Here is a 24,478-nt window from a genome sequence, read left to right on the forward strand (position 1 = left end):
AGAGGTCAAGTCGTGTCTGAGCTTGATTTTCACGACATTTAATATCATTTAGATCGCCGGAATGGCTGACCACAAGATGATCGTGGTACCAGTTCTCGGAGCCGACTCTCAAGCTGAGGGATCAGCATCGGAGTTCACTCACTGGCTCAAAACGCTGGAGAATTATTTTGCTGCTCACGAAACAGAGCCCACCGCTGCGATGAAGCTGTTCGTGTTACAGTCGAAGGTCTATCACACCGTGTTCCGGAACATAGCTCGATTTGAGACGTACGCTACGGCACTAGCCGAGCTGAAGCGCTTATACCTAAAAACACGGAGCGCTGTGCATGGCCGGCATCAACTCTCCCAGCGGCGACAACAACCATCTGAATCGATCGATCGCTACGCGCAGGAGTTGCGCTACCTGTTGGCAGACTGCGTGCAGGACGTACGGACCCACGAGCAAGTGCAGGACGACTTGCTCCGAGATTCATTCATCTCTGGAATTAGTTCTGGGGTCTTGCGGCTCTGACTCCTGGAGGTCGCGGATCTGACATTTACGGAAGCACTACGGCTGGCGCGAGTATATACAGATGCCCGAGAACAATCCACCACATACGATCACCCACGAGTCGTGGCGGGGGCCTCTCAACTCGCGCGACCGGAGAGGGCTACCGCCGAGGATACGGAGGAGGACCCGACCACCACGGCCGAGACTCCGGGTGCTCCTGAAGCGAACTCCGCTTCCGGCCTCACTGCTGCCGCCGCTGCCCGGCCACGGCCTGACCGGTATGTAAAATGTTATTTTTGTGGGAATCGGAAGCACCCTCGCTCTGAATGCCCGGCTCGGGAGGCTACATGCCACCTGTGCTCCACCAAGGGCCATTTTGCAAAGGTCTGCAGGAAGGCCGCTCGGGGCACGCGTCCCCGCGCGACCTTGAATGGGCTCATCGCGGAGCCAACGGATCGAGCGCCGGAGGGGGCGCCTCACTCGGCTTTGATGAGCCGCTCTCCTTCTCACGGGCCTCTGGCTGCACGCCCGACCTTGGTGAGATACACCGGGCCGCCGAAACAAATGGCGCGAACGCGACCGGCTGCAGCGCGACCGACCTTGACTGGCGTTCGAACGCCTACTTCAAACAAGCGACATGCTCCTGCTGTGGAAACTCCTCTCGATGTGCGGCAAACGCAGCACGAATTACATGCACCCACTTTGGCATATGAATCTGCAGACGGCAGAGATCCTTCTCACGTGACTCGAGCGCCATCTGACGGCGGCTCTTACGAATTACATGCACTCACTTTGGCATATGAATCTGCAGACGGCAGAGATCTTTCTCACGTGACTCGAGCGCCATCTGGCGGCGGCTCTTACGACCTACACACACCCACTCTAGCAAATGAATCTGCTGATGAGCCAACTGACTTCAATGCTCCTGCTGAGGCCCAACCTGCCGACGCTGCCCGAAGGATTGCAGCCGGCGTGGGATCCACCTGCGAGGCGCGATCTTCTCGCCCAGCCGGTACAATACCTGCCGGGTCTGCCGGCCTTGCGCAGGCCATCATTCCGCTCACGGTCGCGGGCGTTTTTGCGCAAGCTTTGATTGACACGGGGTCCACGGATAGTTTTATCGATCAGCGACTCGTGCATCAACATGGGTGGCCGGTTCTCGGGACAACCCGCCGGATCTTCATGGCCTCTCAGGGACTTCGGTTGAGCACAAAAGGGGCGTGTCGATTGAAACTTGTGATAAAGGGACGCACGTTCCCGGACGTGTATCTCATGGTATGAGATTATCAACCTGCTTTATGTGCTGACGTTCTGTTAGGACTTGATTTCCTTAAGCGGCATGGACGTTTGGAAATAGACTTCGGTGGGCCGAACACGCTCGCTGTGTGCGCCCTCGCTCAAATGGACATGGAGCCTCTCTCACTGTTCCCCAACCTGACCACTGATTGTACCCCTGTAGCCGTCAAATCGCAGCGCTACTCTCGCGCGGACGCGCAATTCATTGCGGAAGAAATGTCCCTGCTCTTAAAGGACGGTATTATAGAACACAGTAGGTCACCGTGGCGGGCCCAAGTCTTAGTGGTGCGGAGTGAGGCCCACCGCCGGCGCATGGTAATCGACTATTCGCAGACGATTAATCGTTTTACACAGCTGGATGCCTACCCCTTACCGGGGATGGACGCCCTGGTACGCCAGGTGGCCCTGTATTCCGTTTATAGCACTCTCGATCTGCATAGTGCGTATCATCAAGTCCCCCATCTCTAGGGCTGATCGCGTCTTTACAGCCTTTGAATCAGGTCAGCGGTTGTACCAGTTCACGCGACTTCCCTTTGGGGTAACTAACGGAGTCGCTTGTTTTCAGAGGGCTATGGATGACCTCGTTGCGAAGGAGAATTTGACCGATGTCTTTGTCTATCTGGACAATCTTACGGTTTGTGGGTATGACCAGGAGCATCACGACGCTAATCTGAAACGCTTCCTCGAGGTCGCGCGGAAATATCGCCTAACCATGAATGCGGCTAAGTGTCGATACTCTCTACGCACGGTAGACCTTTTGGGGTACACCGTGACCCATGGCTCCGTCTCTCCGGATAAGGAGCGTCTGCGCCCTTTGCTCGATATGGCTCCGCCTCGCGATCGGGCTTCGCTGAAACGCGCTCTGGGGCTGTTCGCCCACTATTCAAAGTGGGTGCAAAATTTCTCTGCGAAGCTCCGCCCCCTCGTGGCCTGCGACACTTTCCCCATGGGCCCGGCCGCCCTGGCGGCCTTCGAGGGCCTTAAAGTCGACATCGCTGGCGCCGCTGTCGCGACGATTGACGAGAGTGCCTCTTTCGTTTTGGAGAGTGATGCCTCAGATCATGCGATAGCGGCGACTCTCTCCCAAGGGGGCCGCCCTGTGGCTTTCTTCTCGCGGACTCTCACCTCCGCCGAGCGGAGGCATTCGTCTGTCGAAAAGGAAGCGTACACGATCGTCGAATCAATTCGGCGATGGCGGCCGTATCTGCTTGGGCGGTGTTTCCAAATCGTCACGGACCAACAGAGCGTTGCGTTTATGTACGACACCTTACATGCTCAGCCCATTAAGAATGAGAAAATCACCCGTTGGCGTATCGAACTCGCTGACTTCTGCTACACCATCAAATACCGCCCGGGGAAGGATAACCTGGTCGCTGACGCCTTATCGAGGCCGGCCACTTGCGCGGGGGTTGTAACTTTGGAGGGGCTGCGCACTTTGCACGGCACTATGTGTCATCCCGGGGTAGCGCGCTTCGCGCATTTTGTGCGCGAGGGCAATCTGCCGTACTCGATTGAGGACATCCGCCGCATCTGCCGTGATTGCGCGATCTGTGCGGAACTCAAACCGCGTTTTTATAACCCTCCTATGGGGACACTCGTTAGGGCTACTAGACCGTGGGAGCGCTTGGCGATGGACTTCAAAGGGCCGCTGCCAATGTCGAGCAACTCTCGCTATCTGCTCACTATCGTCGATGAGTATTCACGATTCCCCTTTGCTTACACGTGCGGGGATATGTCGGCTGCCACGGTTATTCGGTGCCTGCAGAATTTGTTTTCTATGTTCGGGTATCCGGCCTACGTGCATACCGATCGGGGTGCGGTGTTCCTGTCCCAGGAGGTGAGGGGCTACTTGCTCCAGCATAATGTCGCTTCGAGCTACACCACCCCGTACCGGCCCCAAGCGAATGGGCAGATCGAACGCTTTAATGGGATTATATGGAGGGCCGTCATGCTGAGCCTCCGGACCTCGGCCGAGGCCTCGATAAATGGGCGTGGTCGCTACCTGCCGCTCTAAACTCGATCCGGGCTCTCCTATGTACCGCCACCAACCAGACTCCTCACGAACGACTGTTCCACCACCCTAGAGGCTCCGGCAGTATCCAATCTTTACCCAGCTGGCTCGCTGAACCGGGGCCCGCCTATCTCAAACGAGCGGTTCGCGCTAGCAAGTACGACCCCCTTGTTGATAAGGTGCAGGTCCTCCAGGCTAATCCCGAGCATGCTCGCGTGTTAACGGCGGATGGCCGCGAGTCTACTGTCTCCGTACGCCATCTCGCCCCATGTGGGGACGACGACAGGGATATCGACGAACCCGTCTACGAGTCTATGGACTCTACCGAAGCTTCCCCTATGGAACTACCACCGTTACTTCCGTCGTTCCCCACTCCCGTGCCCGAAGGCGCTGGGGCGCCCCCTCCGACTCCCACCTCCGGCGGCTATTCCGACGCGGGGGACTCCGGGCTTGGGGACGCCGTGCCCGGTAGATTCCGAACACGAACTGGCAGGGAAGTTCGCCGCCCCGACCGCTACGGGTGGACCGACTGACGTGGATTGACGTGACCCATTCGATTATTGCTGATGCTTGCTTGCAACCTGCCGAGCGGCAGTATAGTTCTAACGGCGGGGAGAATGTAGTGAAATTATACCAAGGTGAACCCAGGGTGTACTCGCTTCAAAAGGGGCGTCTATAAGACCCGGGACAACCGGGGCGCACGGACACTCCAGCGGAACTCACTGTGACATAGTCCTGTAGTTTGAATGGTATGTACGCCCCTAAATGCTGCGCTGACTGTCCTCTCTATTGGACCATTGCCATATTGAATCGACCATTGCTCATGAAATACTCTGATTTTAATGCCTGTTGCATGAATGTATTTTTACAGGATGTACTTCAGATCTAAATGATATTAAACCTACCCAGAGGTCAAGTCGTGTCTGAGCTTGATTTTCACAACAACCCACTACTGGCAAACACTCCCAGGAACCAATGAACGAATGGCGGATCCTTAATTAGCTAAAGCATTAGGGTTCGCATCCATTCCACGGGAGAGAGACAATGATCGGCAAACCCCGTGAGTCGTAGATATTGCTCTGTTTGAGTTCTCACACCGGCAAAGTGTCTCAGAGCCGGAGTGATGGGAGAGAGGGATGTGACTCAGCGGAGTGGTGCAGTGTCAACTGCTTGGGACACAGCTTCCACTCCACTAGCTGATATTTCTGCGGCCTAGCAGCATCGCGTCTTCCAAGTTCTCCACCCCAATCTATGTTTTCCCCGCCTTTTATAACATCGCCCATCGATGTCACTGATGATGATTCATGGCCCTTCCTTCCCTCTCACCAATGGCTCGCATTCTGGCCATTGGGTGTGGCAAACCCTTTCCCCGATATTTCACCCGTCACAAAGAGTCACAATGCCAAAGTCATGACCGCCTAAACTTGCCACCTGATGGCCTGTCAAATGCTTCAAAAGAACGTTTAAGACAGGTTCCAAAGGGACAAAAAACATCAAATAATTAGAACGGCACTCGATACAGTGCGTACCTCCACCAGGATGAACAGTTTACCTTTTGTATCCTACTGATAGGGCAGATATGCATCCGGACGTGAACCAAAATCGAATTGGCTTGTTCTTGTCGCTGAACCAACACATACACCTCGTATTGTCATAATCTGTCCACAACCTTTTGAAATACCATGCTACATATCGTTTTTGGCCATGTCACTCGATGGTGAAGGATCACTTAAACCATTTTTTTTTTAAATCTCATATCCAGATCCATATTCAGATCTTCATCAAAATCAAATAAATTCATCCTTGTCACACACCCAACCTATGTACCAAGTTTCGTCCAAATCAGTCTATAACTTTATGTGATATCCTGTTACATCTTGGTTTTAGTCCGATCACTCAATGGTGAAGAATTAATTTTTTTTAAAGCTGTGATTTTGGATCCAGCTTCAGATTTTCACCAAAATTGAAGCAGTTCTTCATTGTCACACACCCAACGTGGCACACATATATCGTTTTTGGCCCTATCAATGGTGAAGAATCACTTAAAAAAATTATAGTATGTATATATATATATATATACATACATATATATACATACATATATATACATACATATATATACATACATATATATACATACATATATATACATACATATATATACATACATATATATATATATATATATATATATATATACATATATATATATACATATATATATATATATATATATATATATATATATATATATATATATATATATATACAATTATATATATATATATATATACAATTATACATATATATATATATATATATATATATATATATATATATATATATATATATATATATATATATACATATATACAGTGAAACCTTGACTTACGAGTTTAATTCGTTCTGTGACCGAGCACGTAACTCAATTTGCTCGTTTCTCAAATTAAATTTCCCCATTAAAATGAATTGAAATGCTATTAATCCGTTCCAGCCCACCAAAAACCACACCAATTTATTTTGAAATATACAGTATACATAAAAATATCTCGCGCTTTATATTTCACCTGTATGCAGCATACAAGTTGGCAGGATGGCCTGGACTGGAGGTACGCACACTTGACTCTAAACTGTCCAGCCTGGGTTTGAATCCCGACCCAGCTATAACCTGTCATGTCGGTGTTTCACAGGCAGGGTGATTCATCAATGTGTGTACCGCTAAACTGGGCGCCCCGTTTGCGTCCCATTAGTTGTTGGATGTTAAGGATCTCACCGTGTCTTCCACAAAGAGAAGGCGAGCTATCGCCGGCACTCTGAACAAGTTGTGGCCTGGCATGCTCTTCTCCTCTGCCGTTGTATACGTCCTCCTCGGCATCTTTTTCCAGAAGAGCCCTGTCTCGTCACAGTTGAAGATTTGCTGGGGGATGTATCCTTCGGCTTCTATCAGTTCGGCAAAAGTTATAATAAAATCTTCAGCTGCCTTCACATCCGAACTTGCTGCCTCACCATGCCTGACGACGGAGTGAATGCCGGTCCTCTTCTTAAAATTATCAAACCATCCCCGACTGGCTTTGAATGACTCTTCCGATGCCTCGTCCGTTGATGTTCCCGCCGTCTGCTGCACCAAATCCCCGTAAATGTCTCGTGCCTTCTCACAGATGATGCTCTCGGTCACGGTATCTCCTGCGAGCTGCTTCTCCGTCAACCACACAAACAACAACTTCTCCATCTCTTCATGGACAGAGGTCCGGAGCTTTGAAATAATCGTAACGCCCTTGGCTGGCGTTATAGCCTTTATCGACTCCTTCTGCTTCAAAATCGTACATATCGTAGAAGTACTACGATCGTACTGCCTCGCCAAGTCGACAACACGCACACCTCGCTCATGTTTTTCGACGATTGCGTGTTTTATATCCAAGCACATCATCTTCTTCTTCTTCTCAGCACTGCCCTTGGCACTCAATTTCTTAGGACCCATGGTTAAAACTAAGAAATTTTCCAAAATAACAAAAATGCGAAAACAAAGCAGCAGCGATATACGGCAGATGCTTGCACGGCAAGATAACCACGTGACCTGAACGCTCGTTGGGCCACCTAGTGGCGGGTGGCGTAAGCTAGTGTTGCGAATATGGAATTTGGCCTCCATATCCGCTTGTAAATATTCCCCTATTTCTCCAATACTCCCCAACTTTCCCCAATCCCCCATTCCCTAGTCCCATTGCATGTAAATAACACTCAGTAGAGCCGACCTTCCCCTTATTCCCCCATTAAATGTCGTGCCCAGGTCCACCGCACCACACGTAGACAACTTTCGGACATCTTGCTAGTTATTCTTAATCTATGTCAGTTAAGGCCTCGTTTCCATTAATTATGACTCTTCGTTGCACCAGAATGTGATTATATGGCATCAGTAGTGAGTTTAGGACCTTTCCCATACCTCCTTCCATCTTCCATACCTCCTTCCATCTTCTTCCCCAACAATTACAACAACAACAGAGGAGATGGCGGCGGAGCGGGGGAGGATGCGTCCTCACACCGGCTCGATTAGCGCCATTGACCACGCGCTCCACGGGGTTACCACGGAGGGGCTGGCTGTCAGCTCCTCCTCAAGGGCGGAGCCTGGTAACCCCCCGCACCCAATCAGAAGGGCGGACCGATTCCATCTGGGGCGGCGCTAGCGAGCCGAGGGCGTGTCACTCCCCGCCGGATATACGCGGCCACGTAGCGGACGTGACGTCAGATGCGCCCCCAGCTGGAGAAAGACGGACCTGCGAGCGCTGAAACAGATGCGCCTGAGTTTGGAGAGGCCTGAGAAAGACCCGCCTGAGAAAGAACGTCACCTCTGAGCGCTGCGACGAGACCTCCCCGCATCTCTGGACCGAACCGTGTTGATCCTGCCCCGAGCCCAGGTGCACCTGGAGCCATCGCTACCTTGCCTTTCCTAGCCATCAATCCCCGTGTGAGTCAGCTTTGTCCCGTTTATCTGTCGTCTGTTGGGAATAATATAAGATTGTGTCTAAGTGCTTGTCTTTCTATGTTGTACCTCTCGTCCCTGTAATCTGACCTTCCGTAACGAATATAATCTCCTCCGGAGGTCTTGAGAACCGTATCCCTGGTGTCGTCATTTTATAACCCAGCCGGGTGTCTTCTTTTTCTTATTGAGCCAGCGTGGCGCGACTTCGTCAACGTCGAGTATAGTCGGGTAATTTGTGCGGACACGACGGCCATTCCGCTCGGCCCACCTTAACATCAAAGTCGTGTCTGTAACAATTGGTTGTCAGGAGTTGGATTCGAACCTGGGACTAAATTTATTTAGCCCAAATTTTGGACACCAATTGTGTTAGTAGAGTAACAATTGGTGTCGAGGAGTGAGATTCGGACCCGGGACTAAATTAGTTAGGCCCAAATTTTGGGAGGGAAAATCGAGCCGGAGCGCGTACGGCGCTCGACAAAATCGATCCGGAGCGCGGTCCCGCGGTTACTGCGCTCGCCGAAATTATAACGAAAAAAAAAAAAAATTTTGGATTTGTTTTACGAAACTCGAATTTTGCAAGTCGCGCTATGGCGGATCAAGACGGCTGGGGTCCGGTAGGGGAGAGTGAAGCAGGGTCGGTCCAGGACCAAATTGAGGGACATGAGGAGAGCGAAACAGCGAGGGTAGCAGGCACGCAAAATGGCGCCTCGCAAGAGCGCGCGGTAGCCGAGCCCGCTGTATCAACGGGCTTTAACATGCAGCCGATTGACATACAGGCCCTCATTGCGCAGCTACAGGCAGCTGTACAGATGAGTATGGGGAGCCAAATTGAGCGATTGGGTGAGCGATTGGGAAACCAAATTGAAGAAATAACGAACCGAATGAGGGCTCGGAGTGAGCGATTGAAGGGCCAACTGGGGGTAATGAGGGACGAAGCGAGGGCTCGGAGTGAGCGATTGGGGGTAATGGGAAACCAGATGGGGGTAATGAGGGACGAAGCGAGGGGTACCGGAGAGGGGTTAGACAACGGGATAAAGGAGGTGAAAAATGGGTTAATGGGGTAGAAAATAGAATGGCTGCCCAGGAGAATCAGATAGAGGGAGTGAAAAATGGGGTAGAGGGAGAGGAGATCAGAAGAGGAGTGAGTGAGGAGGTCGGAGGAGTGCGCGAGGAGGTGAGGCACTGTGAGGAGCACATGGAGAAGGAGGTGAGAAAGGGGACTGTAAAGTTACAAGGGGGCATAGAGGACCTGACGCAGGAGGTGGAGCAGCTGACGGTGGGACAGACAGAGTTAGTGGAGCAGGTTCAAAGGAACACTGCGGTATAGGAGGGTGAAAGCGACACAGAAAGAAGTGGAAGAGGGGGTGAGCGAAATTAAGAAGCGACGGAGAGGGGATAACAAAGAGATAAAAGAGGAGATAAAAGAATTGGTCCAAAGTCTGTGTTTGGATCGTGATGTGCTCATTAACCGGATGAGGGATTCGCAGGTGATGGAGGAGAAGCGAAGAGGAAGAGGACCTGGTGTAAGTGGTGACCAATATGGTCGTGCGTATGATGCGCCAGAGGATTTAAGAAGCTTGGGGGTCGAGATGGACCGGGTGTTCGTGAGAGGCCACTGGTGAAGTGTGCGACAGGTCTGGTGTGCGAAAAAGGAGGTGTGCGAGGAAGTCCGACTCTGGGGTGTGTGAGGAAAAAGTGCACGCCAAGGAGTGAGGGTGCTGGCGAGAGTGAGTCGGTCGTAGCGAGTGTGCGAGGGAGCACATGGAAGCGCGGTGTGGTAAGTGTTACAGAGGGTGTGACGGGAGAGTGTGCGCAAGGGTGTGCGCGAGAGAGGTGTGTAACGGACAGGTGCATGGGGAGAGAGTGCGCTGTCAAAGGCAAGGAAGAATGCATGCCTGTGGTGAGTGTTACAGAGGGTGTGACGGGAGAGTGTATGCAAGAGGGGGCGCGAAGCGGTGTTTTGGTGAGGTGTGCTACGAACGAATGTGTGCCAAAATGTTCGGTGGTCAGGTGTGTGACCAAGGCTGTGAGTGGAATGAGTGTACCTGGGTGTGTAAGAAAGGTACGAGGAGCATGGGCACGGCTGGATGTGTGAGCAAGGAACGGGCTGCGGGGTGTAAGCGTCCAGGGGAAGCATCGACGTTAGACGGGGTAGAGTGTAGAACGACTTATAGCCGAATCGGGCCCTCGGTGCGTGCTGGGCCTCGCTTTGAACGGCCGCGTCCGTGCTCCACCAGGCGGAGCGGGCGGCAGGATAGGAAGGGTCGTTATGGCGACCACGTTTTGTTGAGACGTGCCGGCAGGTCGAGATCGGGACATTGGATGGCTCCACGCCGAGGTGGTGCGTGGGATCTCGCCCGGGTAAGCCCCCGTCCCTGCCCCGAATGCCGGACGCATCCAGCCGCTGGCACAAAACAACCAGCATCCATTGCTTGGCTTTACGAAGCCGGGCTTTGGACAGGGATTGGCGCACCGAGAGGTATTAGTGAGTCGACTGGGTGATGAGGTTAGTGTTTTGGACCCAAAATTAGAGAAAAACAAAATTTGATGATTGGCAAGGGATTGGCAGTAGTGATTGGCAGATGATGGGCAGTGATTGGCAAATTTTTAATTTGTTGAAATTTGATGTGCAAAATTGGTAGTGAGAGACCCCCGATGTGGTGGGATGGCATCCCTGCCACCCTTTCCATGTGTGGGGGCAAAGGAGCAATAGCTTATGGGGTGTATGGCAGTGAAAACTAGCCCGGGTGGGTTAGGATATTGTGTGTAGGGCCCTAGAAGATGACATTAGGTGACGTTAAGATTAGTTAGTGACTGATACCTGTAGTGGGGACGCAGGTAGATTAGTATGGATGATAATGACGAGGGAGCGCAATAGTTTAAAGGGACGACTGGGAAGCGCAAGTTTCAGAAGGGAGTAGTTAGATGAGATGATGCCGTGTGTGTGTGAGGATGGAACAGGTGTGATTGCACAGGTGTGCAACTGGACAGGTGTGTGGAGCAGTGTGTGATTAGTGAGTGTGTGGATCAGCGTGAATGCGCTTGGGGAGAGAAGGGTGCAGGTGGCACCAGGTGTGAGAGCACAGGTGTGCAAGTACAGGTGTGTGGAGAGAGTTGGAGTAAGTGGTACGGAGTGGTGTGCATGGTGCGAAGGTGTGGATGGGGGAAGAGTGGACCCCTTTCACGAGTACCCGGGGCGGGTAGTGTAAGTGTTAGGTAGAGGGTACAGGTAAATTGTGGTTGGATATTGGCATTTGTGGTGCGGTTGCAGAATGGTGTTGTGGATGGGTGCATTAGTGTTGTGGAAATGGCTGGGCGTGTAGCCTGTTAGTGTGTGTAGTTGGTTGGGCACTCCACCACTGTGAGGATGTCGGCCAGGTGAGGCCGCAGGTGGGCTCTGGGAGCCGGTAGAGTTGTGGATGGGGCCCGAGGATCCGGAGGACGGACCCGGGTAGCCCAGTGCCAGAGAGGGCACCGAGTGGGGAAAGAGCCAGAGGGCCTTCCCCAGGTAGTTAGGTTAGGGTGAGGAGCAGGTAAGCTCGGAGGCAACTGCAGTGGTGGAGGTGTGCAGGTGGGTAGACCCACTGGGAGAGGTACACGCCGCAGCCCAGAAATTGTGCGAGGGCACCGGGAGATGAATCGGGGGAGTGAGACCCCAAATTGAAGAGCACCACAGTTTGGCCAATGGAATTGGTTTTTAGAACCAATAGTGTAAGAGGGCCAATGGTTTGGCCGGAGAAAGACCCCGGGTAGTGTAAAGTTGTTAAAGTCATTTAGGAAATAGTTAGGATTGAAGAACCTGTCGCACATACGCAGCCACTTACTGTGGTGATGATGATGACTCCACACCTGTGTTTTCTTTGTTTTGTTGCAGGAGATGAATTGCTGTGTGGATTTGTGAGATGCATCACGACGTGGATGAGACATTGGGGTGATTCCATCTCTCCCTCCCTAGGAGGGACTGATGATGAATTGGTAATGGCAAATTTTGATGTTCAGTTGGAGATGGCAAATTTTGATGAGAGTTGAAAATGGCAAATTTGATTGGTTAGGAGGGAGAGAAGACGAATTTGGTTTATGGAGGAACGGGGAAGACAGTAGGGATGTTTGTTGATTTGTAAAGTAGATGTTTATGGGTAGTGTTGTGTTTTGTGGATAGAGTAAGGGGTAAGGGAGGGGCCATGTAGGTTACCTGGTGGGGGGGGGGGGCGTACGATAGGAACGTACCTGTCTCACCTGGTTCCCATGTGCCCCAGTGTGCATCACCTTACATTGCGTGCACTTTTGCGCCCTTACCACCTTACTCACTTGTCTGCTTCTTTTGTCTCCCACCTCCGAGGATCTGGCTTTGGGGTAGAGAGAGAGGAGAGAGAGGTGCTGGCTGCGCAGTTGTGGGCCTGCACTTTCGCTGTTTGCTGCCGGGATCGATACACCATATGGACCGCAATGTTTGTGGCCACCCACAATGGACCGCAGTTCGTTTGCGGCCAAGCACCACCGGGGATGGACCTATGGGTCAACGTGGCACCTATGCCATACAGGTGAACCACTTTTAGTTAACACCAAGTGCACCACAAGAAGAGCAAGAGACACCTGCAGGGTTAGGGGTTGTCGAATTTATTTTTATTCCAATGAACAATGGTGACTGCACCGATTGGTGGTGGGGTGGTGCTTTTGATGCTGGGAAAGGTGCTCTGCACGTTATTAAAGGCCGTCGGCCACAGAGCACTCGTGGGTTGGTGTATCGATGCTGGCAAGCGCGCTCTCTCTATGCATAACATCTGCATGTGTTCCTCCAAAAACAGGTCCTGGATCGTAGTGTAGATATCAGCGTAATCTTGTAAATAATGCTCCCTACCGGCTGTATGTTTAGTTTGAGAATTCTTTCCGGATTCGGTTATCCTGTGGGTGTGTTTCTGTGAGGAGAAGGGTGCAACGTCGCAGGGGGACATATTTACTCATTTGTGAATATCTGTAAAACTGTCGCACTCAGGGTAGAGTTAATAGTAGAGGGAACTACATTGCGTGCCACACTAAAGTAGGTAAAAATTTATCGGGTCGGGACGCCCCGAGGGTAGAGAAGGGTGCAATGTTGCGAATATGGAATTTGGCCTCCATATCCGCTTGTAAATATTCCCCTATTTCTCCAATACTCCCCAACTTTCCCCAATCCCCCATTCCCTAGTCCCATTGCATGTAAATAACACTCAGTAGAGCCGACCTTCCCCTTATTCCCCCATTAAATGTCGTGCCCAGGTCCACCGCACCACACGTAGACAACTTTCGGACATCTTGCTAGTTATTCTTAATCTATGTCAGTTAAGGCCTCGTTTCCATTAATTATGACTCTTCGTTGCACCAGAATGTGATTATATGGCATCAGTAGTGAGTTTAGGACCTTTCCCATACCTCCTTCCATCTTCCATACCTCCTTCCATCTTCTTCCCCAACAATTACAACAACAACAGAGGAGATGGCGGCGGAGCGGGGGAGGATGCGTCCTCACACCGGCTCGATTAGCGCCATTGACCACGCGCTCCACGGGGTTACCACGGAGGGGCTGGCTGTCAGCTCCTCCTCAAGGGCGGAGCCTGGTAACCCCCCGCACCCAATCAGAAGGGCGGACCGATTCCATCTGGGGCGGCGCTAGCGAGCCGAGGGCGTGTCACTCCCCGCCGGATATACGCGGCCACGTAGCGGACGTGACGTCAGATGCGCCCCCAGCTGGAGAAAGACGGACCTGCGAGCGCTGAAACAGATGCGCCTGAGTTTGGAGAGGCCTGAGAAAGACCCGCCTGAGAAAGAACGTCACCTCTGAGCGCTGCGACGAGACCTCCTCGCATCTCTGGACCGAACCGTGTTGATCCTGCCCCGAGCCCAGGTGCACCTGGAGCCATCGCTACCTTGCCTTTCCTAGCCATCAATCCCCGTGTGAGTCAGCTTTGTCCCGTTTATCTGTCGTCTGTTGGGAATAATATAAGATTGTGTCTAAGTGCTTGTCTTTCTATGTTGTACCTCTCGTCCCTGTAATCTGACCTTCCGTAACGAATATAATCTCCTCCGGAGGTCTTGAGAACCGTATCCCTGGTGTCGTCATTTTATAACCCAGCCGGGTGTCTTCTTTTTCTTATTGAGCCAGCGTGGCGCGACTTCGTCAACGTCGAGTATAGTCGGGTAATTTGTGCGGACACGACGGCCATTCCGCTCGGCCCACCTTAACATCAAAGTCGTGTCTGTATTGTTACAGACACGACTTTGATGTTAAGGTGGGCCGAGCGGAATGGCCGTCGTGTCCGCACAAATTACCCGACTATACTCGACGTTGACGAAGTCGCGCCACGCTGGCTCAATAAGAAAAAGAAGACACCCGGCTGGGTTATAAAATGACGACACCAGGGATACGGTTCTCAAGACCTCCGGAGGAGATTATATTCGTTACGGAAGGTCAGATTACAGGGACGAGAGGTACAACATAGAAAGACAAGCACTTAGACACAATCTTATATTATTCCCAACAGACGACAGATAAACGGGACAAAGCTGACTCACACGGGGATTGATGGCTAGGAAAGGCAAGGTAGCGATGGCTCCAGGTGCACCTGGGCTCGGGGCAGGATCAACACGGTTCGGTCCAGAGATGCGGGGAGGTCTCGTCGCAGCGCTCAGAGGTGACGTTCTTTCTCAGGCGGGTCTTTCTCAGGCCTCTCCAAACTCAGGCGCATCTGTTTCAGCGCTCGCAGGTCCGTCTTTCTCCAGCTGGGGGCGCATCTGACGTCACGTCCGCTACGTGGCCGCGTATATCCGGCGGGGAGTGACACGCCCTCGGCTCGCTAGCGCCGCCCCAGATGGAATCGGTCCGCCCTTCTGATTGGGTGCGGGGGTTACCAGGCTCCGCCCTTGAGGAGGAGCTGACAGCCAGCCCCTCCGTGGTAACCCCGTGGAGCGCGTGGTCAATGGCGCTAATCGAGCCGGTGTGAGGACGCATCCTCCCCCGCTCCGCCGCCATCTCCTCTGTTGTTGTTGTAATTGTTGGGGAAGAAGATGGAAGGAGGTATGGAAGATGGAAGGAGGTATGGGAAAGGTCCTAAACTCACTACTGATGCCATATAATCACATTCTGGTGCAACGAAGAGTCATAATTAATGGAAACGAGGCCTTAACTGACATAGATTAAGAATAACTAGCAAGATGTCCGAAAGTTGTCTACGTGTGGTGCGGTGGACCTGGGCACGACATTTAATGGGGGAATAAGGGGAAGGTCGGCTCTACTGAGTGTTATTTACATGCAATGGGACTAGGGAATGGGGGATTGGGGAAAGTTGGGGAGTATTGGAGAAATAGGGGAATATTTACAAGCGGATATGGAGGCCAAATTCCATATTCGCAACATAACTTCATAACTTCATAACAACATAACTTCATTCCATAACTCAGATCTCGGCTCGCATCTCAAAGCAAAAAACCGCCCGAGCGACGGCTCGTATCTCGGAAAACTCGTAGGTTGGTGCACTCGTAAGTCAAGGTTTTACTGTATGTATATGTATATATATATATATATATGTATATATATATATATATATATATATGTATATATATATATATATATATATATATATATATATATATATATATATATATATATATATATATATATATATATATATATATATATACATACTGTAAATATATATATATATATATATATATATATATATATACTGTAAATATACATATATATACATATATATACATACTGTAAATATACATATATTTACTGTAAATATACATATAGTAAATATACATATAGTATATGTACATACTATGTATATATATATATATATAATATATATATATATATATATATATATATATATATATATATATATATATATATATATATATATATACATATATATATACTGTAAATATACATATATATATATACTGTAAATATACATATATATATACATACTGTAAATATATATACATACTGCAAATATACATATATATACATACTGTAAATATATATACATACTGTAAATATATATACATACTGTAAATATATATACATACGGTAAATATATATATATATATATATATATATATATATATTATATATACATATAGATAGATATATATATATATATATATATATATATATATATATATATATATATATATATATATATATATATATATACGTATATACACACACACACATGATTTTGCAATATTCACTCAATAAACGAATATTAAGAAGACAAGCAGGGCACACTAATGCATGCACTTGACCTTACAAGGACTTTGCTACTCACCAAAATGGTTGTGACATTGAGCAGGCGATTGGTGAGGATGTCCGTAACATTTCCAGCCTTTTCTTTGTTGTTTTCAGTAACATTAAGTCCAGCAGTGGGATCCCACTTTCCTATCTGCAGCACAGGGAAGGGCATGGAACTATATATGTACATTGTCCATGCATGGAAACACCAATTTTTCCACTCGTCACATTGCAGTACTATACTTGTAAGAGCGTGATAAAATAATACCAATTAATAATACCAATTGAAGGTTTTACATCCTCTTATACTTTATGTATTTCCAGAGTGAGATAATTGTTGAGCATTTCAGAAAATGTAAGAGCCACCTTTTCCAAAAATACAATAAAAGTCACACTGTGTCCTCAAGTGACCTGTGACCTCCCCTTATCCTCATATTCCCCATGTCCCTTGTCCAAGTCTCCCTCAATTTTGTGATACAATCCTGCTGTTTACAAAACTATTTGTGGGACAAAAAATCCTGTTACAAAACTAAAAAGTAGAATTTGACACTTGCGTCAACGTCAGGATATTTCTCAACCCACGTTATATGTCAACACACTGTTATGTTTGATCTCCCTTAAAAGTCACATGAAAAATTAAAGGCCTCTAGAGTAAGAGAGAGAGGGAGAGAGGGGGGAGGGAGAGAGGGAGAGAGGGGGAGGGAGGAGGGAGAGAGGGGAGAGAGGGGGGAGGAGAGAGGGAGGGAGGGGGGAGGGAGAGAGGGAGAGAGGGGGGGGGGGGGAGAGAGACAGAGAGACAGAGAGAGAGAGAGAGAGAGAGAGAGAGAGAGAGAGAGAGAGAGAAGAAAAAAAAGTAGAACAGAGACATCAGGTGCTTCTAATTTGAGTTGTGGTCTGCAAAGTGGTTTGCCACGGACACATGACCTTTGTCCTGTTCGATCTAAAATTGAATCAGTTCATCTTTGCATAACAATCCATACCTGTGTCAAGTACAGTTTAAATCTCTTGAGTGGTTCATAAGTTATTGCAGTCACACAGATTTTCAATTAAGGGGCACTTGACCATATATGACCATTGCGAATGTGACCTAATTGAACCTTGACGTGGGAATGTGACCATTTCAACTCAAAATTTAATCCTTTCAACTTTGTATTACAGTCCATAGTTATGCCAAGTTTGGTAAAAATCCCTTCATCCGTTCACACGTTATCATGGCAACGAATATCTGTTACTTTCAGATAAAGGTCACATGACCTTTGACTCCAAAATCTAAACAGTTCATCTTTGCATCATCATACACCTTTGCACAGAGTTTGGTAAAAATCCCTTGAGCGGTTCACAAGTTATCGCTGTAACATCATCATGCATGAACGCACAGCCGGGACAGATGGACAGCCCGAAACATGCATTACCTCATTTTCTCTGCACGTGTTGTATTCAAAGCGTACCTTTATTTCCTCAAAACATACCCTTATCTAATTGTAGATGATGCGTTGTTCACTAGAGGCAAGAGGCCTAAGGACCCAGGCCTTATAAGTGGCAACCAAAATGGCAGACATACGATTAGATTTTTTATGAGGTTCAATTGTGGGTGGATTCAGGCCAGCTATCCAACCAAAAAAGGTGGAAAGAACGAAACAGACAGAGATATTCGGCTACTTTAATATACTAGCAAAGTACCCGCCCGAAGGGCGATCTTGTTCTAAGTGTGTAACATGTTGTTCTGAGACATACCTTTATTTGGGCAGTGTATACACAACTGACAGCTCCCTGAATCGCTCCCCCCCCCCCCCCCCCCACCCCCCGGCCACTTCCAAAAAACATCCAAGCTACGTGCATGAAGCTAAAACATGCCTACTGCTTATAATTAAAAACACCTCAGTCCCCACTGCCCTGGAAAACGTGGGGACAGGGATATTGGACTGTAGAGTGGGAACTTGTAACACCCTCTCCCACCTGGAGGAGGTAATACACGATACACATTTACATAGAGAATTAATGTCCCCCCTCTCTTCCCCAAGACCGCTGGCAAATATAAAAATACACAGATACACTAATTGGGGTAATACTGGTCCTATGCAGCAAGTCTGGATAAAATCGGGCCAGAACTGAAGGAATAGTGCGATACACACGAATGCAGACAGACAAACAAACAAACAAGAAATTTGGCGTTCAGAACACGATACTTGCAAAATGCCTAAAATAAGTTGTTGGCCTATGATTACCTCAAAAATAATTATTGGTTGAATTCAGTGACCTGGTATGCAAATCCTCTTAAAATTTAAAGTCAATGGAATGAAACTTGAGGATTTTAGAAATTTGGCCTATGTTTACCTCAAAAATAGTTGGTGGTTGAATTCAGTGACCAGAAATGCAAATCCTCTTAAAATTTCAAGTGAATTGGATGAAAAGTGAGGATTTTAGAAACTTGTCCTATGTTGACCTTTAGGCCTATGTTGACCTCAAAAATACTAGGTGGTTGAATTCAGTGACCAGATATGCAAATTCTCTTCAAATTTCAAGTTAATCGGATGAAAATTGAGGATTTTAGAAACTTGTCCCATGTTGACCTTTCAGCCAATGTTGACCTTTTGGCCTATGTTGACCTTTTGGCCTATTAAAAAAAAAACACCTTTAGAGGCCATTTTTTCCCCCGCAAGCGGGGGTTGGCCTTTTTCGGGGACCGTGGTTGTTGTTGTTTTTCGGTACCCTTTTTGAAGCAATGTTTTACGGCCGGATGCCCTTCCTGACGCCAACCCTTTTTGCCGCCTTTAACGACAAACAGGGAATTACCAGTGAACTGGTACTCAATTAGCCGACCTCGGAAGGATGACAGGCTGAGTCAACCCCCCTGGCGTTAATTCAGCGATCGACCGGGATTCGAACCCAGGATCCTAGGATCCTAAGCCGGCATTTCTGTTGCCAGCACCCTAGCCGCTGGCCCAACCCAACACCAGGGTTATTTTGGCCTATGTTGACCTCAAAAATACTTGGTGGTTGAATTCAGTGAACAGAAATGCAAATCCTCATAAATTTCAAGTGAATTGGATGAAAAGTGAGGATTTTAGAAACTTGTCCTATGTTGACCTTTCGGCCTATGTTGACCTCAAAAATCCTTGGTGGTTGAATTCAGTGACCAGATATGCAAATCCTCTTAAAATTTCAAGTGAATTGGATGAAAAGTGAGGATTTTAGAAACTTGTCCTATGTTGACCTTCAGGCCTATGTTGACCTCAAAAATACTAGGTGGTTGAATTCAGTGACCAGATATGCAAATCCTCTTAAAATTTCAAGTCAATCGGATGAAAATTGGGGATTTTAGAAATTTGACAAAGTTGGTGACCTCTGGCCTGTGTTGACCTATTGACCTTTTGACCCCAAAAACAATAGGCTTCTTACTTATGACCAACTCTACCATTTGGTGAAGTTCCATGAATATTGGTTGAATATTGTGACCTGTAGGCGACTGACATACAGACAGACAAACAGACAGAAAAACAAAGACAGAACTAGAACGGGCACTCGGTAGAGCGCATACCTTCGCCGCAGCTACTGTTCTGTACTGTACTAAAATACGATTTTGACCTTTTCGTGACCTTGACCTTGACCTTTGACCCGATTGCTCCCAAAATCTAATCAAATGTGTCCCGTATAATAACCAATCATCCCACCAAATTTCATGCAATTCGGTTGAATACTTTTTGAGTTATGCGAATAACATACACACACACACACACACACAGACATACAAATAAATACACAGCGATCAAAACATAACCTTCCGCTTTTGCGAAGGTAATAACGCACGAGACCAACCAATACACTTGAAAAATCTTAGATTTTCGCAAGTAACAAAGACATCATGCAGAGCACGATACTTGCAAAACACCCCCCCCCCCTCCCCCTCCCCACGAAAAAAATTAGATGAAAAATGATTTTAGAAGTTTGACTTTCAGTTGACCTTTGACCTCAAAATAGTTGCTTTCCCAATTCAGTGAATCACTATGCAATTGTTTAATTTTCACGTCAATCAGATGGAAATTGATGATTTTAGAAGTTTGACCTTGATTTGACCTTTGATCTCAAGGCTTCTCAGTTGTGACGACCTCTACAACTGTGGTAAAGTTTCATGATGATCGGTTGAGGATTGTGACCTGTAGGTGAGTGACAAACAGACAGACAGACAGACAGACAGACAGAATAACGCACAATACCTGACGCACAAGAAAAATCTTCGATTTTGCAACAAACACACAAGCACCGGCCCATGAATTATAATGAGGATACATTAGAGCCACGTGTTTACCGTTTTCATGGATTCCAGTGTCTGTTTTGCTTCATCTGTCTTACTCAGGTGCGATTTATCATATCAACAATTTACAGATCATTAATTGCATACCTCTAAAAATAAAGTCCCCAAAGACGGTACACGCATGTGGTCATTGATCAATTCTTTAGTAAAGATTGCATGCTGAAACGTATTAATTGTTGGATATCATTTAACGTCAAAGATGAATAAGTGAATAAAGATGGAGCAAAAAAGAAAAGGCACAAGAGGTCCTGAGTTAACGAATTGAAGCACTGGCATTTGATGGAAAGTGAAGTGATCCCGACAGCTTTCCCTTTATTATCTTCCAAATGGAACAGCAATGGATGCAATTCCTTTTGTTTTTCTCAATTTTCCTTCCACTCCACTCGCTCCCTCACCCCTCTCATGCTCTTTCTTCTTCAAGGAACACCATTAACCACTCTCTGGGGGCATTCTTGTCAACCAGTCAAGGATTTTCCTTATCCGTTTTTCTTTGAAACTGTGAAAGTTCTGTTTGAGTTTTAAATTTAATTTATATTGTGATTAAAATACCCACTGGTGAGCTAGATCAGCCGTTCCCTTGCTTTTCAATCTGCTGAGTGCATGCCAGGGTTGAATGTGCTCTGAAAGGTTCCTGCTTGCTGGGATCACCCACTATGCATCCACATGTTGACTTAGCCAAGTGATGCAACTCCTCCAATTATGTTTTTGTCACAATAATGTTATTGCACCACCACCCCCGAAGGTAGCCAGAGGCATGATGTTTTCGGTTTGTCAGTCCATACGGGCTAAACCTCGTTTTTCTCAGCGACCGCATGTCCGATTGAGACGAAACTTTCAGGGTAGGAGCGACACCCATGTAGAATGTTTTTATAATTGTGACGTCATAGATCAAACGGTATGGCGGCAATCTTGGATTAAACGCATATAATTGAAAAATAATTTCTCGGAAACCGCTGAACGGAAAAAATTGAAACTTGACACATTGTCAATTACTCCCAATGGGAAATGAAATCATGATAATGATGACATCATCGGTGAAGTGGTATACCAGCTATAAATGTTTTAATTGAATGCCTTATCTGAATAATCCCGGTGTGTACCCCGGTTTAGAATAGGTGCACCGTATCCCTGCGCATCGTAAGAGGCGACCAAGGGTTGGCGTCAGGAAGGGCATCCGGCCATAAAAACATTGCCTCAAACAGGGAACCATGATTGTCATGGGGCCCGCAAGGCTAACCCCCGCTCTAGCGGGGAAAATGGCCTTAAAACGATCATTCATTCATTCCTTACCCTAAAAATCTGAAATTGCATGCACATGATCTATGACCCATTTGTATTGAAATATTAAATTTATGACATCATAGTCACATGGTTTGGCAGCCATATTGGATTTAACCTAAAACCTTTAAAAAAGATCTTCTCCAAAACCACCAAAGCGATCGACTCGAAACTTTGCGTGTCATCGACTAGGCATGGCGATTAAAGGTTTATCACAAAAACGTCATCGGTCACATGGTGTGGCAGCCATATTGGATTGACGGAAAATATTAAATAATTATATGTCAGAAACCGCTTGCCCGATCGATGCAAAACTTTACAAATGCCATCTAACACCATTGCTGCATATCGTTTGAAAATTATGACGTCGTAGATCACGTGGTTTGGCAGCCACCTTGGATAGAAAAACAAACCTTATCCTATCAAAGCAAAACTTCACAAACGTGATACCCTACTCATACATATGAAGAATGTACATTTTTGATGTCATATGTCACATGGTTTGGCAGCCATATTAGCTTGAAAGTCGATATTTTAAAAACCTCCTTCTCCGAAACTGTTTTGACGATTGATATGAAATCTATCATGGTTGGTAGCAATGTGATACTTGAGAACAGCTGAAGGGATTTAAATCAAACTCGTATATTTTTAGGACAGTGAACGAGGGCATCTACCCGTTCTCACGGGCAGGGACTATGCAGAGGCATTTTGGCGACGCAGTCACATTGCTCTTGTTCTCAATTATTTTTCTCATCCTGCCTGTGAAACACCAGGATTACAGTTCATAGCTTGAGATAGGTTGAGATTCGAACACAGGCTACACAGATCAGAGACAAATGCGCATACCTATAGGCTATCCTACCAGCCAGTAATGCCAACGCCCAGACGGTATTAGTATCCTAAGGTATGTAAAGCTACTGCCGCAATGATGTATACTAGGGCATGCCCGTACTATATATATATCTAAAATTATATCCCCCCCCCCTCTATTTACATGAAATGGTTTGGTCCATTCGCAAAGCCAAAGCGAACAGCTTGCGAGTACGGTGACAATCCCCCCCCTCTATTTACATGAAATGGTTTGGTCCAAAGCGAACGGCTTGCGAGTACGGTGACAATCCCCCCCCTCTATTTACATGAAATGGTTTGGTCCAAAGCGAACGGCTTGCGAGTACGGTGACAATCCCCCCCCCTCTATTTACATGAAATGGTTTGGTCCAAAGCGAACGGCTTGCGGAGTTTGGTAAAGAAATCGCCATAGCTCGGTAACTACTTCTCCGATTAATATGAAACCTTGAAAAGGCACATCCTCGGGTCCCCAGCAATATACCTGGCAAGTTTCAAGTATATCGGACCCGTGGTTGTCGAGAAACAGCGGTCACAGACAAACATACAAACATACAAACATACAAACATACAAACATACACACAGAGATTACTGGAATTATAGATAGATGATATTAACACACAATTGATGTTACAGATCGAATTATATTACTGCAATTAAATGAAGTTATTACTCTAATCAGACCAGGGTTCTTAAAATAGTACGAGCCAGTTAGCCCATCGAGTTGGATCCACATCCTATTACGTTTTCATAGCTTAATCAACCATTGTATAAAAACCAGGACAATTTCAAGTCGTCATTCACAGAAAAATTTGAGAATCTTGCATTATAATAAGCATCTGCTTTTTATCACAGTCTCAAAAAATAACACCAAACATTCAGACCAAACAACGCTTCGCAGTCTTGGTCCTATTGCTGCACCGTCACTGGTTTTTCATTATAAGGGAAGCCTTTTTCACAAGGCCGTGCAGTCGGTGCTACATTGTCCTCGGATTCAATCGTGTGTTCCCACAGAATGTCTTTTCAGAACCCTCTTGTCTTGCGATTTCCAAACATGCTTTGATGGAGGAATTTCAGGAACAGAAGCTTATTCCATGTATTCCTCCAGTGAAAGTGGCTTGTAAACATCCAGCACCTTGTATCCAGCAAAAAAGTGCAATATAAATACAATTATTGTATTATTATTAATATTATTATTATTGATTTATTATTATTGTATTATTATTTACAAGCAAAAGTAACCAGCGTTGCTGGGCAATGCAGAGTTACTTTCTGCCGGGAATATGAAGAGAGGGGTGGGGGCGGGGATGTGAGGGAGGAGGGGAGGGGATAGAAGGGGAGACGGAAAGGGAGGGAGAGGGAAGAGAAAGGGAGGGAAAGGGAAGAGAAAGGGAGGGAAGGTGAGGGGGAGGAGGGAGAACAGGGGAGAGGCGAGGGTGGAAGGGAGTGAAGGGGAGAAGGAGGGGAAGGGAAGGGAGGGAGAGAAAAGAGA

At 47.4% G+C, this 24,478-nt stretch overlaps 1 protein-coding gene across 2 annotated transcripts in view; it reads right to left on the reverse strand.

Moving 5' to 3' along the window:
• Positions 1-24,478, reverse strand: part of LOC137439811 (glutamate receptor ionotropic, kainate 2) — a 426,037-nt gene that overhangs the window by 154,437 nt on the left and 247,122 nt on the right. For both annotated transcript variants that reach the window (XM_068135931.2, XM_078767891.1), the window contains exon 10: positions 16,587-16,700. In XM_068135931.2, coding sequence (XP_067992032.2) covers positions 16,587-16,700 — 114 coding nt within the window. The remainder of the gene's footprint in view (positions 1-16,586; positions 16,701-24,478) is intronic.

The sequence above is a fragment of the Myxine glutinosa genome, chromosome 14, assembly GCF_964187855.1.
Source record: "Myxine glutinosa chromosome 14, kmMyxGlut1.1, whole genome shotgun sequence".
In the NCBI taxonomy this organism is placed as follows: Eukaryota; Metazoa; Chordata; class Myxini; order Myxiniformes; family Myxinidae; genus Myxine; species Myxine glutinosa.